This window comes from Cricetulus griseus, chromosome 2, assembly GCF_003668045.3.
Source record: "Cricetulus griseus strain 17A/GY chromosome 2, alternate assembly CriGri-PICRH-1.0, whole genome shotgun sequence".
Taxonomy (NCBI): Eukaryota; Metazoa; Chordata; class Mammalia; order Rodentia; family Cricetidae; genus Cricetulus; species Cricetulus griseus.
In genome coordinates, this window is record NC_048595.1 from 45,040,997 (window position 1) to 45,068,983 (window position 27,987).

Sequence of the window (27,987 nt, forward strand, 5' to 3'; positions counted from 1 at the left end):
GTTTAACGCATCTTGCCCCACCACAAGGGACAAATAATCAACAATATCAGTGAAAGTCCCCCGAAGAGGTACTTTCGTAGAAGGAGACCCGTACCCAGGAATCAGCGAGACCACGAACTTGGATGCAAACTGCAAGAGGCTTTATTGGAGACACGGGTACCCGGGGCGACTTAGCTTCTGTGAGGCCAAGCGCGCCGAGCCAAGGGAGAGGGGTCCTTATATAGCAAAAAAGCGTAAGCGAGAAGCAGGGATTCTATTGGATAATTCAAATGAGGCGCAGTACAGAGCTATTCCCATTGGTCAATGTAAATGAGGCGCTACTCAGGGTTATTCAAATGAGGCGAAGTATAGAGTCATTCAAATGAGGTGAAATACAGAGTCATTCAAATGAGGCAAAGTACAGAGTCATTTCTATTGGATGGTTCAGGTGAGGCACAGAGCCATTCCAGACCAGCATATTCTCAAGGTCTGGTGTCTGGTACAACAGACTCAATTCCCCCCTCCGCAGCCAGATGGCTGACCTTGGGGGCGGAGACCTTGGGACGGAGTGTTCCCCATCGGGCGGGGGCGCGGGGGCGGGGCCCCGGGCAGGCTCACTTGGTGTTCGCCCTCGTGCTGGCCCACCTGGTGCTCACCCTCGTGCAGGCCCATCTGGTGCTCGCCCTCGTGCCTCCTTGCGGGCTCCTTGCTCGGCCCCAGCCCCGGGGCGTGGTGCCAGGCGGACGAGCCGGGGGCGCGGGCCCTGCTGGGGTGGACCAGCTTTGGAGGGAACCGGCGGCCGGACGTGCGGCGGCGGGGGAAGTGGAGGCCGGCGGGGGTGGAGATTGGGGAGGCACAGGAGCGAGGCATCCGCCGCTCGCCCCATCAGCTGCCGACCGGAGGAGGAGGCAAACTTAAGAGCTAAGGGGCAGGGGTCTTTCATCAGCAACTCAGTCTCAAGTGTAAGTGGCTGCTCTAGGCTAGCAGCTAATTCCTGTGTTTGTGCTTTTCTGTATACTGTGTCTACTGTGGGATTCACCACATGGCAGGCAGCACAGTACAAAGACAACTGGGAGGAAGCAGGAGAGCTAGGATCAGAACACTGTCGTCCACCCTCATTCCTACTCTACATGTGCTAGCTTCTCAACTCCCCATACTGCATACAGGGATCTGCTCCTAGACATGGCTCCCCATCCAGGCTGGATTTACCTCCAACTCAAGCCTGTCTTTTCCTGCCATATGGCTGATACTGTGCCAGATTTCCTAATCTCTCTTGTCTCAGGTAAGGCCCAGCCTCTGCCACCTTGCCTTGGCCCCTAGCATTCTATCTCTCTCAGCCTCTAGGGCAGAATGATGCTATTAGCACTATGATGCTGTAGAACTCATACTCAGGTTATAGTTCACAGTTCTGGAAACTTGGCCTTAAGGTTTCAGCCTGAGTATGGTCCCTTTCCCTTTTACTTACCCCACATGCTCAGATGAAAATGGGAGGTCAACCTTATTCAATTTTGTAATTTCATTACACCAGTCAGAAGTAGGTTGGTTATTGTTTTCATTGAAAAGCTTTGGAGTATCCCATTCTTAAAGCAAGCCTGGACCAATGGCTCCAGGGAGAGAAATGCTGTAAGCGCAGAAGTCACATGAGTCTGTCTCACCTTTGATTTCATTCAGAGTATCATTGCATTTCTTTTCTGACGCGCCAAATTTGAGGTAGACTTTAGAGACGGCACCACCAACTTTGAATTGTTTTTCAATACAGGAAGAAACACTGTCAAAAGTGTAATCTGAAGGAAGAAGGAAAAGATGCCAGTGATCTACTAGGTCATTTACTCTGTCCCTTTTCCTATGATTGATTCTAACCCTAACCCTTCCTGGTGTCATAGAGTCCTGGGTTCAAATAAACATGTCCTCAATCTGGAGCTAAGAAGTATAGGGGGCAGGGCAGAGATCCCACAGAGCTCAGTCCCAAGTTCCTGCTCTAGCCTCCTCTTTGGTCTCTGAGGATAGTTGCAGCCTTCAATGAGGTCAGGTGTTCAGAGCTATCCTCTAAAAACCAGACTCCTCATCAGGTACTGTCTTAGTTAGGGTTACTGTTACTGTGATGAAACATCACGACCAAAAGCATGTTGGCAAGGAAAGTGTTTAATTAGCTTACATGCCCACATCACAGTTAACCATCAAAGGAAGTCAGGATGGGAGCTCAAACAGGACAGGAACCTTGAGGCAGGAACTGATGCAGAGGCCATGGAGGAGTGCTGCTTATTGGTTTTCTCCCCATGGCCTGCTCAGCCTGTTTTCTTACAGAATTCAGGACTACCAGCTAAGGGCTGGCTCCTCCTATAATGGGCTGGGCCCTCCCCCATCAATCATTAATTAAGAAAATGCCTTCCAGGTAGATCTTATAGAGGCATTTTCTTAAGTGACATTCCCTCTTCTCGGATGACTCTAGCTTGTGTCCAGTTGACATTAGACTAACCAGCACAGGTACCTAGTGACTGATTCAGTGGCTATAAGGCAGCTCCACCCTCTGCCCACCCTGGGCTACATTTCTTTGATCTTTGATAATGAAGGAGAAAGTCCACATTAATTGGTTGAAGTAATACATACGTAAGTCTGAAAGTACCTGGAGTGAATCACAAATTTACCCGTTATTTGAGGATCCCTTCCTACCTCATTCTAACATTCTCCCCAAAGTATCTTCCTCTCTGGGGTTTGCTAAAATAGCATATAAGAGCTTTCTAAATTGTTTTAAATTTGGCTGAGGAAGAGAGGCTTGTTGACTACTAGGCTTTCCAGCATTATTAATGTAGAATAGGGTTTTCCCCAGAGTATTTCAAAACATTAAAATACAAATCTCGGGGCAGGAGAGATAGCTTAGAGGTTAAGAGCACTGACTGCTCTTTCAGAGATCCTGAGTTCAATTCCCAGCAACCACATGGTGGCTCACAACCATTCGTTATGAGATCTGGTGCCCTTTTCTGGTGTGCAGATATGCATGGAAGCAGAATGTTGTATACATAATAAATAAAATATTTAAAAAAATACAAATCTCATTGAGATAATGGGTGCTACAAGAAACAGCCTCTATGGCCATGCAAATTTACTAACCGTGCATGAAACATGGCAGGGTTTTTCTCTCTCTTTCTTTGCCAGTCCTCTGGAGAAACTCTGAGGGTGGCATCAATTGTATATTTCTCTGAATTGCATGATTCTCTAGGCTGTTTATAGAGGGACAGTTTTAGAAACCATGGAAAGAACCTTTGGAATGACTCTTTTGGAGGTCAATACCTTTGATCTTGGTAGACCCAAGTCCTGAAGACAGGCATTTAAATTCTATGGCCTCTTGTAAGCACATTGGAATTCTAACTGACTAGGTCCTGGCCCTGCTGATGGAACCCATGCCCCATATCCTCAGGCAGAATACTGGATTGGAAAACAGAGTTTGCAGCCTAGACTGGCAGTTGAAGACAGCTGGAAAGATCTGGAACGCCTATAGGCAAGATGGGAGGAGAGGGAGAAGAGCATTGGGATTTGACCATTCATCTGTGGGAACCATAGTCATATGAGCCCTCACTAGCCAAAGTGACATGAGTGTCATGTGTGGACCAGCACCTCAGGCATCATCTCCAAGGTTGGTAGAAAGATAGAACTTTTGCATCTTGCCTCAATCCTACTGGATCAGATCAATCCCTGCAAATATTTGCCTATAATTCATATTCACACTAAAATTCAAGTGTGAATGAAGCCAGTGGTCATAGGATGAGCCTATGGTATTAACTGTAAAACCCAACATAAGGACTAGGGCTTATAATAAAAGGACAGGCAGAATGCTTGTCTTACAAAATGAGTAACAAGAATTTGGATCTCCAGAAACCCATGTGAAGGCTAGTTGGGCATGGTGGCCTTGCCTATAATTGCAACCCCTAAATATGGAGACTGGGGATCCCCACAGCAGGCTGGCTAGGGAGACTAGTCATATCGACAAGCTCTGGGATTGACTGAGAGACTCTGCTTCAAATATTATTGTGGAAGAAAAGAGGATTATCCTTGGCATCAACCTTAGGCCTGTATATGCATGTGTAATTATGTACAAACAAACCCCCACATATGCAAAAAATGTAGACACGCATATACATAAACACATGAAAAATTAAAAAGAAATTTGGAGGTAGATCTGCAAAAACTTGTTGGAGAATTGAAAAGCTTTTGGCTTGTACCTCTGGCTGGATGGTGGAACCATTTCTGAGATGTGAAAACTACAGAAGAAACCAGGTATATTGATCCAGTGACCAAGGACGAATACGTGACTCGGTATTTAAGCTTGGATCTGATTGGATATAGAAGCTATGGTAGCTATGGAACAGAGAGTCATCCAAAGAGAGGGCTGCACTGGGAGGACAGACATGCTAAGCCAAAGAGAGAAGCATAAAGACCAAGACATCTCTAGAGGTACAGCTTGGTCAGGGGCAGAACATAGGGCCCTCGCTCAGGACTCTTCCCCCAGGCATTTAATTATGACTTTATCACTATCCCTCCTGTGCTGGCCAGGACAGGTGTGTCCCTTGGGCAGGGCACCTCCTCGCTCCATGATGTCTTTGTTCATAATAAGCGTGTACTCGTAAACTCCTCCAAGCACGGCCTCAGTGATAAAGTGAGTTCCAAAGTCACGAAGGAGATCTCGGTACTCCCCGTAGCTGTATTCTAGGGGCAGGCTCTTCACCCTCTGGAGGAATTCATAATGGAGCATGAGGTTTCTGGACTTGAGCTTGTAATGGGCCACTTCAAGGACAGAGCGTGCGTGCAGAAACTTGCTGTTCTAGATGAAATACCAACATGGGAAAAACAGACCTTTACAGTTAGGAATCGTGAATGGAAAGATGAACTTTACAAATACCATCCGCTGTTCTTGCCCCGGGGGGGGGGGTCATCATGCTTGTGATTCCTTTAGGATATCTAAGGGAAGAGGGTCCCTTTGAGAAGATTTCAATTCTCATAAATAATCCAGCATCCCTTCCTGTTTGGCTTGGATGAGCAGTGATCTCATCTCATCATGGGAGCAAATGAAGACAGAAGGAGAATCAGAAACCTGCACTGAAGAGTGAATATGGCCACTTGAGGCCACTCAGATGGGGGTAGAATTTGCTTAGCCTCAAGCATTTGCTTACATCATTTGAGAACACAAACCCAAACCACCCAAGTATAACAATAGGTGACTGTGGCAGGTGTCAGTAAACCAGGGCTGTAGGACACTCTACTGCCTGTTTTGCAAACACTACCATTCTCATTCACTTACATATTGTCTACAGTGTCTGTCACACTGCAGTGGAAAAGTTTTGTAGGTACAACAGAGACCTTTGTGTATTGTGTAAAGCCTTAATTATTTGCTCTGGTCCTTTCCAGGAAAAGTCTGGTGTCTCCTGGAGGTATGGCATAGACTGAAGGCTAGTGGTACCAGATGAGAGCTCAGGATCACCACATGTGAGGTGATGGCTCCTTGTATGGGGGAAAACAGGGATGGTGGAAACGGTGGGGGGTTACTCTATTCCAACCAAGTCCTTCAGCTCTAAAGAGCTATTCCGCCTTGCACACACTGTCACTAAAACCTCCAATTTGGTCCGACCTGGCTTGCTGTCATCCCATTCTAGTCCTGTTCAGTGGTTCAGAACCCTTTTCTCCCACTGTGATGACCTAAGCAGTCACTGGGAACTTGATTCATGCCTTTTCCAAATGTCCTAGACTCTATCTCCTCTCTGCAGCTTTATGAAAGTTGTCAAAGTGGAGTTGACCGTCAGCTCCAACAAAAGGCAAGTAAAAAATACATCAGGCCTGGAAGTTATAAAGGAAGGGTATTCATTCAGTATTGTCTAATAATAGGAGCTGCCATGGAAGACAGCCACAGAAACCATCCACAAAAATACATGCCTTCAAGAGCCTTTGACCAGTACTGCCCAGCTTCAGATTGGTGTTAGTAACCTGTGGCAAAGGTTTTTTGTCTGCAATCCTCCTCATTTTTGCCTTTAAAAACTTACCTTGCTTTAATCCCCTTGAGAACACATATAGCTTACAATAACATGCTCACTCCCATTGCAATACTCTGTGGTTCCCAAATACACAAAGGCATTCTCTGACAGTATTTTATGACTGTTATTTCAGTTGACATATTGTTATAAAACTTCCTCTTTGCTCTCCCTTCTCTTGCTAATCTACTTTCAGTGCCCTAGTCAGAGTCAAGATCCTGAACCTCTGATAACATTATGATAATAGTCCTCCAGGCAACAAAACAAAACAAAACAAAATAAACAAACATGGGTTCATTGGTTCACTGTTGCCTTCAGACACAATCAACTCTCTTACTTTGGCTATATAACCTTCACATTCCATCCACCAGTTCTCTGACTGCTATCAGCCACCCTGACATTGAGTGTTGCTCTCCATGTCTGTCCATTTTCCATCAGCCACACTGTACTGATCCCCAAACCTGTATGAAGTGTCCGTGTAGCTATTGTTCCCACTGCTTCTAGGTTTTTCCCTTTCTTCTGGACATGAGTTTACTTGTCTTTCAATTCTTTGTTTGGCCCTTGCCTGTTTTATACCATCCCTGGAAGTCCCAGGTACCCTTGCCTTTTCTAAGCTTGAAGAACACATCACTCATATTTCCTTTATAACTTCCCTGTGCTATATTGCAGCTGATATATATGATTAGGTGATTTATTGTTATAAAAGCTTACATCTCCCACTAGACTGAGAATATGAAGGCAAGCACAATTTGTTATATATTTTATAAAGAGCTTCAAGAGAAAAGTTTGAAGGTACCCAACAAAAAATTTACAAATCAAAGAAACAGAAATGATAATCACTTTTATTTGGTCACCATACCTTGCATACATGGACCAAATTATCACTCTGTGACCCATAAAGATACCTGCTTTTGAGATAATACATCTAACTGAACAAAAAGAGCCTTGTAGAATTTTAGGACCCAAGGCCCATGTCAGGTTATATACATGCTAGCATTGCCAAACTGGCTATTTGAATCAGGAAGGTGAGGTAAGGATGGGGGAGGATGAGGAGAAGGCAGGGCATGTTGGTACCACTGTTTTCCTCATAATAAAGTCAATTTCTGTGCTCAGTTCTGTCCTCCATTCCTACAGCTCAGCGGTGAGTGCCTACTATGTGCCACTCTGTCTAGAGAAGAAAGAAACAGATCTGTCCCCCATAAGATGAGTCAACAGATGGAAGACAGCTACAGACTAATTAATGCTGACCACCCATTTTCTGCTGCTGACTATATCTGGAGTGGGGACTTTTGGAGCCCCTCGTGTTTTGTTTTTTCATATAAATCACTGTAGACTCTAGATCTTGTTCTCTTTTCTTTCATATCTCTTTAGACTAATTATATCACTCCCAAGTGCAAATTCTCAGTAACTAGTCAAAAATATGTACCTTCTTTATTCCAGAATTCAGTCTCAAATCTGCCTATCACCTGTTTCTTTAACAAAATACCTCAATCTCTTCCCTCTCCCATTGCTGTTTTCCCACTAAGTCACTGGCTTTGACTTACCTTGTGGTCACCAAGGAATAGACAATGATTAGATTAGTAATTCAGGATGTCTCTGGGGCAAGGTAGGAGTCAAGTGACTGTGTATCAGGGGAACACAAGTCAGAGAGAGCAGCCTGGGCTAGTAAGCTCGGGTGGGGGAACTGATAAGAGGTAGAAATAAAGTAGGAGAAAGAGGGGGTAATGGTAAGGATACCCCACCAGACATCTAGGAAGTCACAGAAGAGTGGGGTCACTTTCCAGACATTTATCTCAAACTAAAGTCAAATTACAGTGGGTTAAAAAACCTCCAAATGGGTTTTATTGGGGGCAAATCTGCACATTAAGCTATTCAAAAATGAAAGGAAAAGACTTACAAAAAACAGAAAATAACATTACTAGCCTTGTTGTCTCCTAAAAGTAAATCAATGTGAGACTAACATGTTATTTATGATAGGATTTGCAGGACAACAGAAACTTTCTTGCTCACTTGAACCAGGGATAATGTGGAATTCAGACACATCTGTGAGCATAAAAGAACACATATATATTTAAAAGCAATACACTGATATTTTTCAAGAGCAAGAGAGAACTTTAAGTTGGGTAGGAAGGGGTGTGGGGGAGGACCTGGGAGGGGTTGGGGAGAGGGAATGAATATGATCAAAATATGTTTATGAACTTCTCAAAGAGGAAATAAAAACATTGCTTAAAAGTAAGCAAATGAAAGGCTCAGACAGGTACTTACAGTGTGTGAGAATCGTTTGGTTCTGCTAATGTAATGTCTGCCTTTGTTGCTGTCTTCTTTATATCCAAGCTCAAATAGGCCAATTATTTTAAAACCAAACTTGGAACTAGACTTGCTGGTTGTTTTCTCTGTCACATTGCGTTCAAAATCTGAATATGATTCATATTCTCTAAGTGCAAATTCATATTTGCCTTGGGTCTATATGAAGAAAAGAAAATATGTTTTTTAATATGCTTTGGTTGGAATTTTCATCAGGCATTCACTGTGTGCTAGCGACTCTGGAAACACAAAACTATCAGGGACAGCTTGCATCCCTACCTCAGGACCCCTGCGCCAGCCAGAGAGATAGACATATTCAATACTACAGTTCATGCTCAAGTTGGAGTTTGACTTGGGTTTCAGTTGGCAGGAATGCAGGGTGTGGAGGAGTCCAGGGCTGTGGATTGGTGCATGAAAGTGGGAGGGTCTCAGCAAGTTCCTGGTTGCCAGTGCAGATTTATCAGAAGGCGTGAGAGTAAGAGAAACGAGCAGGTGTTATAAAAGAACCTTCTGGACTATGGAGGCTTTTGAATCTTTTGTTCCAAACTGTGGCTTACTGCAAGTATGATCCAAGAGAGGAAGGAGTGGGGTGGTCATTTTGGGACAGCATGCCGGTTAGGCTGGAATGAGCAAATCTAAATGTGGAGTCACAAGCCAAGGAGGTGCCATGAGGAGTGTGGTGCACTAATGATGTAAGACTGAGGTGGCAGCCGGGGAGTGAAAATCGATTTGTCCGCTTGTCTTAGAGAACTTAAGAGAACTGTATGCTAAGTCATTAGTGCTCATTGTTCTTGCAAGGGCAACTGCCAGAGTCAGTACCTCAATGGGCCTGGAGTGACCAGTTATCTCCACCTCCACTCCCACGGGCATCTGGATACTTGTCATTTCTATAAAAGTCCGCAGCACAGGAAGGGAACAGTGATGATGTAGACATGGCCTAAAGGGGGTCTTCTGGAATACTGGCACTGTATAAAATGGACATGACAGTTGTCCCTCTCCTTAGACCTGTCCTGAGGACCAGGCTCACACAGGAGCCTGTGAGAGCTTTCACTCAATGCTGGCTAAGGTGAGGAGAAGCTGAAAGCTGCATTCGATGTCTGGGCTGGGATCTGGCTCCTGCAAATGTGCCCTTGGAAAGCAAAGTTTGAAGGAATTTACTAGACAACTTGATGGAAGGGCTGTTTAGTCCTAGGCTGTTTCTTCCTTTTGATGGCCAGTATGTGCTACAAAAAGGACCAAAAAGGGGGAGGAGGAGATAGGAAGTTTCCCAACCTTCAGAATTATGGATGTTTGGTCATGAAAACCACCACCTAGATGAATTTCTCAGTCAACCCCCCCCTTACTTCACAGACGAGGGACCTGAAGAAAACATCTTCCCATTAGATGACAAGGGTTCTGGTAGTGTATCTACATGGTGCATTCCACACTCTACTTTGTGACTGGTGTGTCTGGGAGTATATATGAGACATAGTACAGATTTATATGGTTGCAGCATTTTATTTAATTATTTAAAGGTGTGTGTATGTATGTGTATCTGTAAATGAAGGTGCCCACAGAGGCCAGAAGAGGCTATCAGATCCTCTGGAACTGGAGTTACAGATGGTTGTGAACCACCTCATGTGGATTCCAGGAACTGAACTCGGGTCATCTGTAAGAGCAGCAATTGCTCTTAATCACTGTGCCATTGTTACGGCCCCAAGAGTACATCATTTTATAACTTTAAGTACTTAGATCATTGCCTGGCCCAAGAGGCAAGGACATGGCAGTGATGGGAAGAAGTGTTAACATGAGCTGAGGACTCTCTGTGGCAGCAGGTGTAATGCTGTCCACTCAGCCACATCATCTCACTGACCATATCACTTCAGGGAGGAAGCTTATAACTTGTAGTATAAAGATAGGACAACAGAGGCACTGAGCATTTAGGACTGCATAGCAAGCACCACATCCCAAACTCTGCTTTTAGCATAGCTCTTGATACCAACATTACTGCTATTACAGCTCCTGCAGCTATTGCTGTACGTGGCATACTGTGATCACAAGGTCTTGTGTAAGGGTGCGCACACTTGATACCAGAAGATATTGGGGCTCCAAGAGAAAGGGGTACATAAAAGCTACACAGACAGCAGGCTTCAGAGTGCTCAGTCAGTGATTCCCTCGCTGCCAGCAGCAGCTGCTTGGCTATCCCTTACCTGTGGGGTGTAGCCTTCCACGTTGTACGGCTTCCTAAACTTGGTGTTCAGGATGTAGTGGGGGGAGCATCCACCACCGTAATACCGGTGATCGAGAACTGGGCCCTCGAGTGTGTCTGTGAATAGGTTTATCCTGGAAGGAAGGCACAGACAGGAAGGAAAGCTTAGGATTCGGGGTTGGGTCACCTCTGTTGGAAGCTAGCAGATTCCCAATGAATGAAACTCAAAGCTCTTGGTCCACAAGCAAGGCCCTGGCATTCTGGTTCATACCAACTTAACACTCTCTTCTTTAAAACTCTGTGTTATTTTATTTTACATGTATGGGTGTTTTGGCTGCATATATGTCTGTGTACCATGTGCATGCCTGGTGCAGTGTGTAGAGGTCACAAGAGGGAATCAAATCCCTTCAGTTAGGAGTCATCTTGTAGGTGCTGGGATTTGATCCCAGGTCCTTTGGGAGAGCAGCCAGAGTCCTTAACTGTTGAGACATTTCTCTAGTCTCACAAGCTTAGCATTTTCATCAAGATCTCTCCCAACACACCTGTATAATCTTGTTTCTAGCTCTTTGTTCTTCTGCCAGTTCTTTGTGCTCTGCTCTTTCTAGGGGAAGCATCCCTCCTATTGGCTTGGTTGGACTCTGCTACTGACCTTGAATGTCTTCTGTTTCTTTCTAGCTATGTGACCCCTGGAGCTCACTTAACTTTTGAGGATCTCAGCCCTGAGAGGAGCTCCCATCCAAGTGAAAAGTCTGTCTCTAATGATGACCTTTAAGGGTCAAGATAGGCCAGTGTCTAGGGAGGAGGTAAATTCTATTTACCCTCCCTGCCTTTCTTTCCAGTGGCATCATTTACAGCGATTCTTAAGATCATGCAGAAAGACATTCATTCTCTCACTCATCCATCTGCAAGCTTAGATGCTTTGGGGCATGGCAAGTAAGTAGGATGAATGCAGGCCTGTTTGACACTTTCCAATCTTACTCCTTTGACCTTATAGAAGACTGGACTAATACTTATATCCCTCCAGAAGCTGACAGACACATAGACAACAGACCTATCTTGGAAATCAATGCTTCACAAAGTGCTCAGAAATCCCTTCTTTTCAGCATGGTGGAGAGTGGGAACTAGGGACAAAACCAGATAAAACCCATGACACAGGCTGTCTATAAGGTTCAAGAGCCATGCTTAGAATTCCCCTGACACAGCAAATTGTGAGAGTTAAGAGCAAGGCTCATCCCAGCCCTTCAACAGTCTTAGTGTTCCTAGGTCAACCCTCCTGTGACCCATGTCTCTTCATGGCATGTGCTTCTGGAACAACATGGGACTGATCTCAGAGAATACATCTACTTACACCACAGCCTTTCTATGCCATCCTTCAGAATTCCATTTAAGATAGTGTCTTCTCAATCACCCAGCATGACTGCAGCCACTCACCCACTGGCCAGATTGCCAATCGCCCAGTACTGCTCCATTCCCTGTTGACATTTTTTATAAATCCTCCTACAGTTTGCTTCATCTGATTGGTCTCCACAGTCATTGTCTCCATTGCAGAGGAGTCTGCGATTCACACACCTCCCTGGGATGGAGAGAGAGGACCACAAACTCATATGACTGTGATGAGAGGAAAAGCACTGCTGGTGCCAGGAGTGTGGCCAGCCCTCTAGTGCCTGTTCTGATCAGTCTTCTTGTATCAGGTCTGTCTGAAAATGATACTAATAGTTCATCCCCTTCTTGTCCCCCAAGGAGTTCAGTGCCACAGTGGTGAAAGCACTGAGGAGAGATTATCTGGAACTACCTGTGAAGAAGTCAGTGTGCCTAAGAAGCAGGGAACAGGTGGACAGCCAGGTTGATAGTCTGGAACTACCCCTCCTCCTGTCACCAAGGCTAGGAAGAGGTGGTGGGTGGGCTTCTCTGAATAGCACCAGTTAAACCATCTTGCATCTATGACCCAAATCCCTGGCCTTGATTCTCTCATCTGTAAAGCTGAGAAGTCATCACAGCTATCCACCATGACACAGTTGTGAGTGAATAAAGTAGAATCCATCATGGAATCCACTGCTAGGGTTAGTGCTTTGGAGAGCCAGGCACACGTTAAGCATCTGCAGCATAACATACATTGCCTTCAGCACCACCATCTTTGCTTCCCCTACAACTTTTTCTCACTGACTTCACTTTCTTTCATATTTGTGCATTCCTGAGGAGACAAAGCCCACAAGACAGGTGGCTCTGCTTCCTGAGACATATTGGGTCGTTTCTTTTTTTTAAACTGATGTCCTTCAGTTATAAAAGGCAGAAAAATAATGGTCTGGTCTTCAAATGTTTCTTACATGGCATTTAAAGTTAAGCCCACATGAATAGCCATTATGGCTCTAGGCAAAACCATGAAACACTGGCCATTATGAGTCCTTGGGTACACTGTAAAAAAAATCTCTCAGATTTGCTGGATGGAATTTTACATTTGCAGTTAAGCCCTAGAAATCACTCTGGCAATCCTGTCTGTTTTTTGGAGGCTCTATACCACAATCCATATGTGTACCATGAATAGAACTTCCTCCAGATACTTTAGGGCAGCGTATCTCAGTTTGTGCCAGAGACTTGAAGAAACGGAAGCACATAGATTTACTGGGATCAGGTGAGTGACTAAGTTGAGAAAACAGTTTTTACTTGTTTCTGCAGTAGATAATCATTCATTTGTGTACTGTTTCCTTCTTCTGTCCATCTTCCCATCTGGCTTCTTTATTCACTTTCCTTCTTTATGAAAAACCAACATTTTTTTTTACTGACTCCATCACACATTTGAACTTATGATAGACTCACTGATGCAAAACTGCAAATGTCAAGGCCCATTGTTTCCAAAGCCTTTCGTTGCTGAGTGATGGTGATCACTCTCTCACCTGTTTCAGGTTTGGACATATTTTACTCCACCTAAGGGCTCTGAGAGCAGTAGCAAAGCTAATATGTAACAGAGAGCTTTTACCTCCATTTTTCACATGAAAGTTATGATCAAATTGTAAGGTATTAAAATCACCCTTGTGGTGGTTTGAATAGGAATGACCCCCATTAGGCTCATGTGCTTCAATAATTGGTCTCTAGTTGGTGGAACTATTTGGGAAAGATTAAGACGTGTGGCCTTGTTAGAGGAGATATGTCACTAGCAGTGGGCTTTGAAGTTTCCAATGACTCTTGACACTTTGAGTTAACTCTCTCTGTGTCTGCTGCTTTTAGATCAAGATGTCAGCTCTCAGCTGTTTCTGCTGCCATGCCTCTGTTCTACTATTGTGGACTCTAACCCTTTGAAACTGTAAGCCCAGTTAAATTCTTTCTTGTATAAGTCTTAGCAATAGAAAAGTAACTAATGTAACACTCAATTATTATTTTTGTAATCAAAATCCAAAGAGGTTAAATAAGATCTTGTAGATCACACAGATTGAGACTGACCCAGGACTTCTGACTCCACCACACCTAACTTCTAAAGTCAGTGAATATAGCCAAGCTTCCAGATTCTCACCTGAACATCCTCTACAGACCTGCTCAATGATTTGTGACAATCAGAGTCTCAATTTCTTAGGATGCAAAATAGGGATAATAATGCTACTACCTTACCATAGGCATGCTTTCATGGATTATACACAGAAAAGGATGTTTGAGGCCTACAGCAAGGTATTTCCCTGTGCTGCAACCTTGATCATGAACCCTACATGTATGTCCCTCCACCATCACATGCTACTCTTTGCTTTTCAATCTTCTCTCCCCATTCCCAGCCTCATTCATACCTGTCTGTGCACACACAAAGCCTTCACATCGCACTTGACTTCTGCATGGTCGGTTGGTAACACAGTCTTCAACTTCCTTGTCAGAGAAGTCACACAATTCCCCATGGAACTGGGAGGGCTGGAGCAAGTAAGCATGTCTGTACTATAGCAGACAGAAACAAAGTGAGCCAATGATGGGACCTCTGCGACCTCAGGAGCTAAGGACATTGTGTAGAAACAATCACCAGTCAATCTGTGGATGCAGGGAAGGCACACCGTTGGCTAATTGCTACTTGCCCAATTCTTGTGCTTCCTTCACCACATTCATTGAGGGTCTATGCAAGGCTGGCAATTCACTGTTTCCCCAATTGCACTCACTGCATGCTCTTAGAGTTTGGGGTACTTGAAGATTTGTTCAGTGTGAAAAAGTCCTGGGCTTTGGAATAACAAACCAGTAAAGGGGCTCATATAGTCAGTTCAACAATAAACTAACTCTCAGTTTAATTATTCCAATGGGTGATTCATGTATTGTCACATATTGCTTAAGGCATCAGTGTGATATAAATGAAGTAGCATGTGCTCTGAAACTCCAACTGATGCTAGTACTTCCTAGTTACATGATGCTGGGCCAGTAGCTTTGTCTTTGGAGTCCAAATTTACTCATTTGTAAACTGGGGGAAATGAATTACCTAAATGTACAATTTAGAATTTAAATGATATAATTATATATCTGTTAGCATTATTTATATATTATGAATTACATGTTAATTCCTATCATATATCATCTCAAGCTCATGTTTTTCTGGCACAAAGCAGGTACCCAATTTCTTGTCATTATTTTTCTTTTTTATTATCCACTATTTTAGGAATCAATATTGCTATCTGTCTCTTCTTGTTCATTTATCCTGAGAATATTGATTAATTTATCTCATATTTAAAAGGAGAGGTATTTTTGCTTGCTTGCCTGTTGGTTGGTTTTTAATCATCATTAAGTCTTCTGACCCACCTTCAAAAGGAGAGGGTCACCACTGGTGGCAGGAGGCACCAGCAGTGACAACATAAATGCGGTGGGTACAGGACTGGGCAATCTCATGGAGAAATCCCCATTGCAAAGGGAGGAGACAGAGACTGGTTTCTAGTAAGCACACCAGGGCTGAGACCTGGAAGTTAAGGAGGAATGTCAGGTAGACACAGAGGGCCAGAAAAGAACAACCAAGAACAACCTGAGTAGAGGAAGGTTTCTGGTCAAACTGATAGACTAAAGGATGCATCTTCTAATTCCAGAAACCAGAGACACATTCATCACGGGTGGAGAGGAGTACAAGAGGGAGCATGAGGGGAGCTGGAAAGAGGCAGAGCAGGGCAGATAACCAGGGATGCCAGGTGGGGTGACGGGGGCGGGGGGAGGAAAGAGGTGATTACATTTGGGTGGTTTTCTAATGTTAGCAGTCAAGGTTTTGGTATACAGAATGTGGCAAATAAGTAGAGTACCACTCCCCCACCTTCAGAGTGGCATGTGGCATGATTACTACTTATATCTGTACTGTGGAGGTGGAAACAAAAGAGAATCGAAGACAGCCATTCACCTGTGCCCCCTTGTCCTTGGAGACATTAACTTTAAATAAGACTTTGAGGAACAAACAAAGAACAATAAACAAACTAAGAAACTATCATCAAATGAAGTACAGAAGGAACATACAATATATGACAAACATACAATGTCCATACAATATATGACAAACCCACAGCAAAGGACATACTAAAATGGTGAAAAGTTGAAGGCATATCTTCCAAAATGTGGGACAAAATGACATGCTTACTCAACATAGAACTGGAAGTGTAAGGCTGAACTATCAGGCGGAAGAAAGAAGTAAAAGGCAGATAATTGAAAGGGGGATGGTAAAAGGGTTCCGTTCCTCAGTAGCCTGACCTTGTATGTAAAACCTCTGAAGTCTCTACCAAAACATTGCTGCCACTGATAAGTACAGTAAAGTTGCAGGATATAATCCAGTGGTATTTTGTATGCTTCGAATAAACAGGCTGAAAAAGACATTGAGATCATTCCATTTACAACATCCTCAAAATTAGTAAGACAGGTAGAAATAAATTTAACATAGAAAGTAAAAGATTATCATAATGAAAATTAAGAGGACAGGAGACATTTTGTTTTCCCAGGTCAGAAGAAATAACGTTAAAATGTCCACACTACCCAAGGTAATCTGAGATTTGATGCAATCCTATCAAACAGGAATTGCCTTGTTTACAGAGCTAGTGGCGGGGGTGGGGGTTGTCACAAGATTCATATAGAAGCACAAACCATCCAGAAAACAATCCTGGGCAAAAAGAACAAGGCAAGGGCATCACAACCTAAGACTTAAGACACATTACAAAGTTAGAGTGATCAACAAGTACAGGGCAGATACACGAACATGCACAAGGCTGGTGGCACAGAGAGAAAACACAGAGGTGACTCCAGATACTTTTTCCAAGGCAAAGAGAACACATACTCTAGAGAGGACCATCTCTAAAAATAAGTGGTGCTGGAAACTGGGTATCACTCATAAGTTCATGTGCTTTCCCTGCAACCATGAGACCTGAGCTCAATCCCCAAAGCCTACTTTTAAGAAGCCAGGTGTGGTGGTATGTGCTTGGTGGGCCAGAGGCCAGGAGTGGTGGAGAGATAGGCTTAACCCTGGGACTTCCTGGCCACAGAGTCTACACTGCTTGGTGATTCCAGGCAAGTGGGAGACCCTATGTCAAAAAAGGGAGATGGAGCATGATGAATGATCTTCTCATGTATGCATGCACACACAAGCCCGAGAGAGAGAGAGAGAGAGAGAGAGAGAGAGAGAGAGAGAGAGAGAGAGAGAGGAGAGAGAGAGAGAGAGAGAGAGAGAGAGAGAGAGGAGAGAGAGAGAGACGTATTTGCAGAAGACTGAAACTAGGCAATAAAAACCCAACTTGCCAGGTATAGTGCCTCATCCCAGCACTTGGGAGGCAGAGGCAAATAGATCGAAGTTGAAGGCCAGTTCCACAATAGAACTATAGAGTAAGTTCCAGAATAGCCAGGGCTACATACAGACACCCTGTCTTGGAAAACAAACAAACAAAAACAACAAGTCAAACAAAAAACAAAAGTAGGAAAACTTAAAATGGGTCAATGACATAATGTAAGGTCCCATACTATGCAACTACTGGAATAAACCATAGGGGAAACTTTGATACTGAAGTACAGAGCAAACAAGATCTTAGATAGTATAGGTAACAAAAGCAAAGCTAGACAAATGGGGTTAGATCATACTAGGAAGTATTTGTACAGCAAAGAAAATAATCAACAATGTCAAGAGACAAACTGTCAAGAAGCTAGTACCCAGGATATATATGGAGTTCAAGAAACAGAAAAATTTCTAACAATCTGAGTTTTAAATGGGTAAATGATCCATGATCTCTCTACAGATATAGTTAAATGATAATATACAAATAGCAGAAATGCTGAGACGTGGAAGGTCTTACATGCTGTCAACAGGAGTGTAACTTAACATAACCATTATTGTTGCAATGTAAAAAAAGCAGTGAAAGAGAGGAAGATGCCATTTGACAGGGTTCAAGCAGAGGGTGTTTTTTTAACTAGGGAAAGGGATCATAAAAATGGGAAAGGGATGGGGGAGACTGGTCTCTGGAGACAGGAGCAGCAGGAGAGGGGGGAACAGATGGAGAGAAAGAGAGAGAGAAGGATGAGAGGTAGGGCAGGGCCCTTTTAAAAGGAAACATAGTGAATATGTACAGGTGGTGCTCTTAGTGGCTGCAGCAGAGTGTGTATCCTGTCAGAACCCCAAGGACAGGCCAGTACAGATGCCTGAATACTAACAATCATGAATTACAGAAAACAGTACTGGATACTCTCCAAAGGACAGAGGAGGAGGGGAAGAGGGACAGGGAGGAGGATGAAGACAAAGAAGAAGGAATTATTTTAATTTAAAAACCCTGAAAATACATTTACCATATCAGCCAACAGTCTAAATTCTGAGTATATATCCAAAGGTAATGACAACATTTTATCAAAGATAGACCAGAACTCCCATACTTATTACAAGATTCACCATAGCAAAAATAAAAAATTAACAAAGATGTTCATCAAGAGATGAGTGGATTAAAATGGTATAATTAACAATGGAATATGAGCCATTTGTAGCAACATGAATGAAATCTGAGGACATCATGTTAAGGGAAATAAGCTAGGCAGAGAAAGCCAATCACAGGTTCTCACTCATTTGTAGAAACAAAAATAGTTCATCACAAAGTAGAGAATAGACTAGAGGTTGCTAGGGGCTAGAAAGGAAGGAGGGCAGCAAAGGGGGCTATTGTTTATCAAAACACTATGCATGGGGGTTCTAATGTTCTATAATACAGAAGATAAGTACACAATAATTGTATAGCTCACAGTACTAGAGCATTGATACTGAAGTTTCTCTACATGTCAGCAGAAGATAACGATTATGTTTGAGTGATTTGATCATTACCCAGTGTATATAGGTATCAAATTATAAAGCTATACTCCACAAACAAGCACAAATACTCTAAGTAAATTAAAGGATAAAAATAAAGCCACACATACACAAGGACACTCTCAGAAGACTATTCCCAGGCTCCTAAGGCAAAGTAAGTTTGCAGGGTTGGGACAGTCGGAAACACTGGAGGAAGTGCACCTCCAGGTCTGGGTTGAGAGGTTTCACTGAGCCCCAGCCATGGAGCCTGCAGACAGGCCCGATGGCAGGTGAGGAAGTCTACAGTGAATAACAGCGAGTAGCTCTGGCTAGCAGGCTCCTGCTCAGTTCTTCTGGTTTATGGTGCAGATGAAGCAATTATCCAGATAATTGGATCAATGTCGATAACTTCAGCAAGAAACCTACTCTGGGAACAGAATGATAGTGCTTGGCTCTCCCCATTGATCCAATTAGCTGCGCAATTGCCTTGGGCTGACTTCCTCAGCCTCTTTAGAGTCTTTGCCATGATAGGTCTGGGTTCCCAAGGAGCCAAGGAAGGGCAACCCCCCCCCACCTCTCTTTGCTGGCACATTTGCTTTGTTTAGAGCTGGGGTCCTGGGTCAGCTCTCCCATCACAAGGGACATGAAGGATAGGCAACATGGAGACAAGCTCTACTCATGGAAAAATCAGGAAGGACCCCATGGCCTGGGCTTAGGCTTATCTGCTACTAGAGGGCTCCAAGAAGACACTTACCTGCTCTAAGTCATCACTTACCTGTCTAACGGAATATGTGACAGCCACCTCTTTTTTCCTTGCAAAGATGTCAGAAAGCAGTATGGGCTCAAATATAAGAGCATTGAGAAGCTCCTGTTATATGCATGCACACTTACAAGTTTTCTGTATATGGCAGTAAATGATAAAAACCACAGTATGATATACGCTAGGATATAGTGGGGGGAGGGGCTAGGGAAGCATATAAAAGTTGCTTTATCTAAGTGGAGCTGGGGCTGGTGAGCAGTCAGGTAATGCTTCACAGAAGAGGTCTCAAGAAGCAGGGAATCAAGTTCTGAGTCAGGCTAGAAAGTGAAGGCCGTGGGAAAGGTCATTGCTGGCTGAGACTACAACATGAACAGAGATGCAGGGGGAGTGACACAGTTGGAAGATTCCTAGGGCTGATATAGCATTGAGATGAGGCCCAGTTAGGTGACACGAAGTCTGGCTTTGATCCTTAGGGATCATTGGGGAAAGACTGGTCTGATGTGGCTTAGTGGTAGTTTCCCTGGCTATGCTGTGAAGGATGGGTAGAAAGAGTAGGTCAGAGGCAGGATGCTGCAAAGACAGCTATGTGAAAAACACTGTAATACCAAAGGGAACACCTGCTTGCCCTTTGAAGTCATTCTAACAGCTTGAAGCTTAAAGTACAATCTATGGCCAGGCACCACCATCAGCACCTCTGCAAGAACTGTTGAAGACTATAGTCTCCTTCTTTACCTCCCACCCCTGCCCAGAAATTTAGTGCTCACCAAAGACCTGGGATCTTACCCTTTTCTTCTGACAGGGGTCACATGCGGTCCAGGAGGACCAGCTGGACAGCTCACAGTCAACAGGCGCTGGGGTGATATCCACACTCCGTACTCGTCTGCTCTTAGCAAGGCTCTGGTTGGCTGCATTTGCGTCAAAGAAATCTGGCTTCTCCCCTCTAAAAACCATCATAAGAGAAGAGTTGCATATCCTAAAGGAAATACATTCATTCCCTCTCATCCATCAATTACCCATCTCAGAAATGTAGACCAGACCACGAGTGCAAGGTAGGTGGTTTATCATTTCAGTGCTTGTTAATTCATGTAACTAATATGTATTGAGTCCCCAGGAAGCACCTGACATTAGGACTATGGTGGTAAAGACTACTGAACATCTCTTATAAGCCAGTATCTCAGCTGCTTGTGCAATCTGATTTCTGGTCTGTGTGAGCTTCATGTTTCCCCTCCACACAGTGGCTGAAGTGTATCCTCTTACACAGCTCTTTCTAGATTATAAATCATAGTCACTAGGTGAGCACTTAAACTCTTATGTGCTATGGATATACACAGGGAATTCAGTCACAGCAAATGTATTCCCTATTTCTGGGCCTCCTTTTTTATCTTCTGAAGATTGAGGGGTCTGCACTATACGATGCCTTTTCATATTAAATATCCATGAAACATGTGCCAAGAATAATTGATACCAAAGACATCAGGCTTCTGGGCATGTGACACAGGGTCTGCTCAACAGAGAAACATGTCTTGCATCTTAGCAATTTTTAATTGCATGCAGGCCCTATGGCCAGAGCTGGACTTGAAGCTTTGTGGAGGTTAGGTATGAGTTAGTTGAGTCTGGAGGCTGGGGAGAAGATGAGAGGCTGGTGTAGGAGTCCCCATGCATGATGTGAACCTGAACTACAGCAGGTCCAGAGTGGAGGAAGGGCTGAGTAAGCTCTCAAGTGAAAGTGATAGAAAGTGGTTTGACAAATGGATGGGCTAGATGGGTATGAAAGGAAGGAAGGAGTTTAGGTTGATGTTGGTATCCTATTTGAATGATATAGGAGGACAGAGATGTTGGGGAAGCTGGTAGAGGCAGGCTAAGCCCTAGGTGCCCATGGAATAGCCACATAAACTCACATGGGACACAGTTCTTACCTGGGACTGAACTCAGCAAGAGAGGTCGGTGCTGAAACAGATGTGATCATGAGAAGGTGAGGCAGGGAAGTGACTGGCCTCTTTTGAGAGAAGCAGGCCAAGTGTATCAGTTACTGCTCTACCATTGTGATAAAACACCATGGCCGAGGCAACCAACAGATGGGCTTCTTTGACTTACATCTCAGGAAGGCTGAGAGTCCACTAGAGTGGGGAAGCATGGCAGCAGGCAGCAGACATGGCATCTGCAGTGAAAGCTGAGGGCTTGAACTACAAGCAGGAAGCAGAAAAAGCTACAAAACTGGCATGAAGTTTTGAAAACTCAAAACTAGGCCACAGAGATGTACTCCATCAATACCTTGCTCCCTGAGTCTACCCAAACATCACCACCAAGCTGGGGCCAAGTATTCAAACATCTGTGCCTATGGGAGTTATTCTCATCCAAACGACCACAACATGAAATGTGCTTAGGGAGCGGGGGGAGCCAGCATCAGGTTGAACTATATAGGTCAAGAAGCACCTGTATAGAGTGAAGTGTGGAAATGGGGCAGGGGGCAGAGGAGTCACACATTCAGAGCAGACACACAGCATGAGAACTGAAATATGTCTAAAAGGTAAGGCAGGCTACTTGTTGAGTCCCTGGCACACAGCTGGGCCAAAGTGAATGAATCAACTCATTATTTCATCTGTATGAACCTCAGTTTCCCTACCTAGAACTTGGAAGGTGTACTATAATTATTATTTTTTTTAATCTCTTCCCATGAGTATGTATAACAGTGTAAGAACACCTGGAACTTGAACTTCTTAAGCTAAAAAGGAGGTACAAAGAAGAAAGGAATGAAGATTTATTGAGGGCCTAGGATGTCAGACCTAATCATTGTACTAGATGTTTTCATCCCATCCCACAGATGTCCTAGAAGGTAGCTAAGGAACACAGTCAGCGGTCACCTGGACAGATGGTGAAATGGCTCAGAGTGACACAATATGTCTGCTGCAGTGACCTGGGATATAGTTGTCCTGGGATCTCAGCCTAGCTTTGTCTGATGCTGAGTATGCTTTATGCCCCTGCCCCATGGCGTCTGGGAGCAGATCCAACCTGCATCCATTCCAGTCACCTCCCATCACTATCTCTATAAGTGTCTGCAAGGCCTGTTTCATCCCTGTCTCTAAGATTAAGTCATTAGGGGGAGCATCACAAAGCTTCCACTGTCAAACACACAGGTTGTCACTCCAAACAAGGTCATTAACAGCACATTCTCACTTGGCAAAAGTCCTAAAAGGAGGATAATATTAACTACTGTGAGCTCCATTCCCATGGCTGCCCCAGAGACTGGCAAAAATCAATTGCCTAGTAAAGTTGGATCTTTAACAAAAGGTCAAAGACTCTACTGGAAACCACAGGTGGGTACTTGAAAGTGGTTACTGAGGCAGGATGCTGCACACCAGCAGGGGCCCTCTGATGGGCTCCTATCTACTAATTTGCTCGGGTTTGACAAAACAATACTGTCTGTGATTTGGCTTCTCCTAAGTATGTATTTGACAGCTCTGCGGGGTTCCTTCTTCCTATTTCAACCACAAAGCAGTTACACTGTTTTTTCCAAGTATCACCCCAATTTGGGGCCACAGTGGAGACCAAGTAGATAAGTAACTTGCACAGTCGTTATTAAGAGTCATAATTATTTTCCTCTCCAAGATTTGAGAGCCTGTTCAGGGGCGAGATGATGCCTTACAGAGGCAACTCGCAAGAAGTAGTTATAACCACCAGATCTCTCATTTTTACACCCAATTTCCATTATGGAGGTGGCAATATAATGAAATAATCAGCAGAATAAATAGTATCTTTGTAAATCACATTGGGTAAGTGTGGTTCATTAGTGCTACAAAATGCAAATCTAAAAGAAAGGCTAGTGTCAAGTCACATTTTGAATTTGAGAATGGCACGGAGCTGCACAAACCACAGGTTCAACCGAGGCCTCTGCACTCTGCTATGTGCACCTTCCACCCTGAGGAATTTCTATGGAAACAAATCCACTGGCTTGGCTTCTGCTGAGATGCCTCCATATGGGCAGAGTAGATAAGGAGGAGTAATAGAGGGGGTGCATGTGGTCAAAGTATATTATGAGCATGCATGGAAGTGCCAGAATGAAAGCCCGACATGCAATTAACAGACACGAATGCAAAGCCCAACTCGTCTGTAACATAAATCTGTCCCGAGAAGTACTGCAAATTAATAAGCACTCGGGGCCCCACACCCACATTGACTCCTGTCAATCTTTTGCCACACTTGCATGGTCTTTAACTAAAAGGCATCTCCAGGAATTGGGCATCTGAGTATTGCAACAGCCCCAGTCCTGTTTGTTTACCATCCTCTCCAGAGGCCGTAACTGTCACAGACGTGCTGTGTGTCGCTCCAGAGTCTTGCAAGTGATTTCCCCCATATGTGCAGTGTGCAGCTTTACCTTCCTGTGCGTTGCTCTGACCTCGTGCATTCCTCTGCACCATTGTTCGGATGTGGGTGCTTCTTGGCCCACCCACATCAGCTAGGTCCACTTTGATTCTTAAAGGGACCTAGTTTGCTGCTTTCATCTGGATGTTATCTCCTAGAACATCTCTTGCATGGCATTGAGTCATTTGAGGCACATCCATATCCTAACAACATTTTGCAATTACAAAAAATATGTAAGTATAAGCAGTGTTTTATACTTCACTGGAAATGCACTCCTTCTGAGGAAGTGCTGGCAAGGTTGTATCTTTCTTGGGGGTACACAGAAGTGTTACCAGCCTTAAAACGCATTGCTGTGGGCCCAGGTCTCCTACTTTCTTTCTCTGATCAAAATAAAGATGGATCCATCAAGCACAGCAGGATTAGGTCAGCAGTAAATTTCCAGCCCTCAGCTTATATGGATGGGGCACATCAATATATTTTGGCTTTCTGTGGAAATGCCCTGACACAACAACTTTCTTGTCACACACAATTTGTTCGGCAACTGCAGCCCTGTACAAACAGCATCTTCCACTTTGCTGGGGGTGGGTGGTGGTTTCTGGGGGAAAAGGTTTCCCATTTCTCTCTGTCATTTGCTGTTGCTAACATGGACTTTAAAGCAACATCTCAAAGGAGCAAATGTGTCTCCCAGAGAAACGTCCCGAGTGTCCATCAAGTCAGATGGGTTTGGGCAGGGGGTGTTAAGGAGAGGCAGAAACCAGAAAGGATGCTCAAACAATGGACTGAATAGCCTGGAGAGTCACACAGTCTTCAAGCCTCAGTTTTCCTTCTCTCTACAACTGTAAGTGATAGACTGTGACGATGAGAGCAATGCCTGGAACAGAGTGACAATCAATACTGATCAATAGGCCATGTGACAATGTGACCTGAGCAAATGGAATGACAAACTCTATGATCTGAAGGAAGTTGCAACACCTTCTGCTCCTACACAAAATACCTTTATTTTGCTTTTTTGTGTCTGATACTCAATGGGATATTGTGCTCTGGACTGGTGTGTAGGAATCGTGGGTATAGAGCAGAATATTCAGCCAGGCGTCAGGGAAGGGGTGAGGCTCACTGAGTGTGAACCAGTCTCTTCTCACCTGGGAATCAGTTTGTCCTTCCACAGAGTGGGAACAAGGGGCCACCCTCTCCTCATATGATAGTTATAAGTTTCATAGCTTGTACTTCTCACCTGGTGGAACTCCAGCCCCTACCCATAAGATAACTTGCCAATAAAAGCATCCTATTATGCTACCTCCTCACTCCAGCCCTTCTATACCTGAAGGATATGGTTTGCATCCCCTAGCTACTTATTCCTGCTTCTCCTCACAGGTCCAACCTTGTTGTCTACTCAATGAGATTGAAATGTAGCTGTAGCCTTGGGAACAGGCCAGGCTCTCTCACACCTCCATGCCTTTGTGTATGCTGTTACCTATGCCTGAGGCATCCTGTTTCCCTTGCCAGGACCCCTGCTCAGGAGAACCAGCAACTCTCACTCTCTTGAGTGTTGTTTGTCCCGGCCCCACCTCTTACATGTCTCTGTGTTTGCTCACACACTGCCATGCCCTGAGAACATGAGTCTGGGGTCTTGTTCAGCTCTGGATACTCTGTCATCAACAAGCAGCTGTGTGCAGGGACATGCTGCCTCTGGGAGGGTTGTGTGAGCCCTCTCCTCCAGGCACAGCTCACTGGGCACTGCAGGGTTCTCTGTGCCCACAAGTAAATGCATGGAAAGCCTTGGCAGCACAGTTGATCTCTCCACAAAGGTGAGGGTCATGCTAATTCTAAGGGTGAATGCTGGATTGTCTGGTGGGTGATGATTCACAATCCTGATCCCTGGGAATGTGCTCAACAGGCTGATTAGCATTTTGCAGAGCTTAGAACAGTAGGCACATGGGCCGCGTGCTGCTGCTCACACTGTTGAGAGGTTGCTATCAGGGAGCACTTGGAGAGTAAAGAAAGACCTTTACCTCCCTCTTCCCATAGCAGTGATCATGAGAGCGTCCACATCTCATGCTGGGAACTGCTCCGGCACTATGAGGGGCTTCAGATTGCCAAGGTTCTAGCACATCTTTCTCTGGAACCCAAGTATGAGCCCAGATTAAGATTATTTTCCTTAGCTCTTTCACATCCTATGAATGGAAACAGAGGAACTAAAATCATGATTTAGTTCTTGGAACAAACATCTGCAAAAGAGGAAGAGGAGAAAGGAGAGGAAGAGTTTGAGAGACCCACTCTCTCCAGACACACTAGGCTACTGGGAACGTAGAGCAAGACAGTGTCATTTATTAAGATCATTCATGTGACCTGGTTTGTTTTTCATATATAATAAATGTTCTTTTGCATAAGGAGCCAGACCAGCACTTCATCCAGAATATAGACCATGTATCCCATTCTTCTCAGCATGACAAAATCCATTTAAACATGACAGTTCTTTAACAGGCACTTTTGTTGAAGCTGGCCACTTGGGTCCACAATAATTCAGAGGGAGTTGTTGATTTTATTTTATCAGACACATGCAAATTGCTTCGAGAGATGTTCCTCTGCCCACAGGCATGTGGCAGAGCTGGTCAGCATTTGGCAGTTTTATGCTCTCTGCCATGAAACTGATCAGGGAATCATTTGTACCCATTACTTACCTAGAACCAGAGAAATAGAGACATCCCAGGGCAACACAGAGAAGACATGACTTTGCCAGTATCCTCCAAGCCTGGGGCCCTGTCTTCATGTCTGTGTGACAGGAGCTCTAGTGAGGTTCCCAAATATCCGAAAAGCCTACTCACTAATGCTACTTTCAGTTCTATTCCCACAGAGCAAACAGCTCAGCAAAGCAAACAGAAGCCTGTGCCTGGGACCTCAGTTGACTTTGTACAGCAGGAATGCACTCACTTGTGACACTCCAAACCAAAGGCAGTGAGGAAAACTATAACTCCATGCAAGTCACCTTACCTGAGTACCTTAGGTAGCCACTACTGCAGCCCCCCAAAATGGTGAGGGCTAGGTAAATTAATATAGGGAAAACAGTGCATGCAGACACATGTTGGTTACCCAGACACATGCTGGGTTCTCAACAAATCCAGTGCAGGGTCTGTCTAAAGTCAAATGGGTATGAGTTGCAGGTTTGTAGCAACTCTGAGCAGGGCTCCAGAGCTCAGCTACCAGAGTTTGAATTCTTTCTATATGTTTTTCACCTGAGTTCAAATTCTTTCTTTACAATTATCAGCTGTGTTACCAAAACACAATGCCCCTCCTTATAAAACAGATAACAACAGTGCCAGTCTCTCAGTGCTGTGCTGAAAGGGTCATTCAGTGAGAGGCTGACAGGAGACACATTATAAAGATGCATGAAAATGTCACAATGAAACCCACTATTATGTTGATTATTAGATGCTAATAAAACATGAATAAATCTAAATATTCAGAATGCATTGAACATTGTCTGGCAGGTACCGTGCACTCTCCATATACACCTGGTATTCTCTGTCTCCTCTTGATGAATCAGATGCAATACTCATTGTGCAAATGTCATGCCAAAAGGTATTGTAAAAGTTATAATTTTAAGAAAATATCCTAAGATGTGTTGCTGTGTTAATTCAGCTTCTACAGGCTCTTATGTATGCGGCTATCGGCTCTGACCTTGCTGGGAAGTGAATTTTAGCGGATGATAGTTTCAGGAAAATTCAACACTTGTCTCTAATATTTGCTGGAGATGGTTGAGAGCCACAGGTTATACATCTGAGTGGCTACCAGACTCTTCACCTACTACTTGTATCATCTTCCAGGTTATAGAAACCATAATTCCTTCTCTGCGGCTGAACACAGCAAAGGCAGATATTACACCCATCGGTATGCTATCTAAGCTTAGGAGGACAGGCACCCCCCACCCACAGCTTTTTGTTGCTCAGGATGGCTCCCAGGTTCACCTGCCACCCCTCCCTGTCCAGTCAACTTAAAGGAAAAGACCAGAGAGAAAGAAGCATTCTAAAAATACCATAATCTACACAGCCATGCACATCAAAACGTCTAGAAATGTTCTCAGGGACTAGGGAGATGGCTTAGTGTGTAAGAGCACTTGTACAAACAGAAACACTAAGCCCAGATCTTTAGT

At 44.2% G+C, this 27,987-nt stretch overlaps 1 protein-coding gene across 2 annotated transcripts in view; it reads right to left on the reverse strand.

Moving 5' to 3' along the window:
* Positions 1–26,607, reverse strand: part of C8b (complement C8 beta chain) — a 38,006-nt gene extending 11,399 nt beyond the window's left edge. The window contains exons 1-8 of one of the 2 annotated variants that reach the window (XM_027402332.2): positions 26,519–26,607; positions 20,265–20,421; positions 14,259–14,400; positions 11,920–12,061; positions 10,490–10,622; positions 8,262–8,459; positions 4,555–4,795; positions 1,635–1,763 (exon numbers count right to left, since the gene is read on the reverse strand). In XM_027402332.2, coding sequence (XP_027258133.1) covers positions 1,635–1,763; positions 4,555–4,795; positions 8,262–8,459; positions 10,490–10,622; positions 11,920–12,061; positions 14,259–14,400; positions 20,265–20,421; positions 26,519–26,607 — 1,231 coding nt within the window. The remainder of the gene's footprint in view (positions 1–1,634; positions 1,764–4,554; positions 4,796–8,261; positions 8,460–10,489; positions 10,623–11,919; positions 12,062–14,258; positions 14,401–20,264; positions 20,422–26,518) is intronic. The other variant, XM_035438946.1, reaches the window with a different exon arrangement.
* Positions 26,608–27,987: the final 1,380 nt, after the last annotated feature.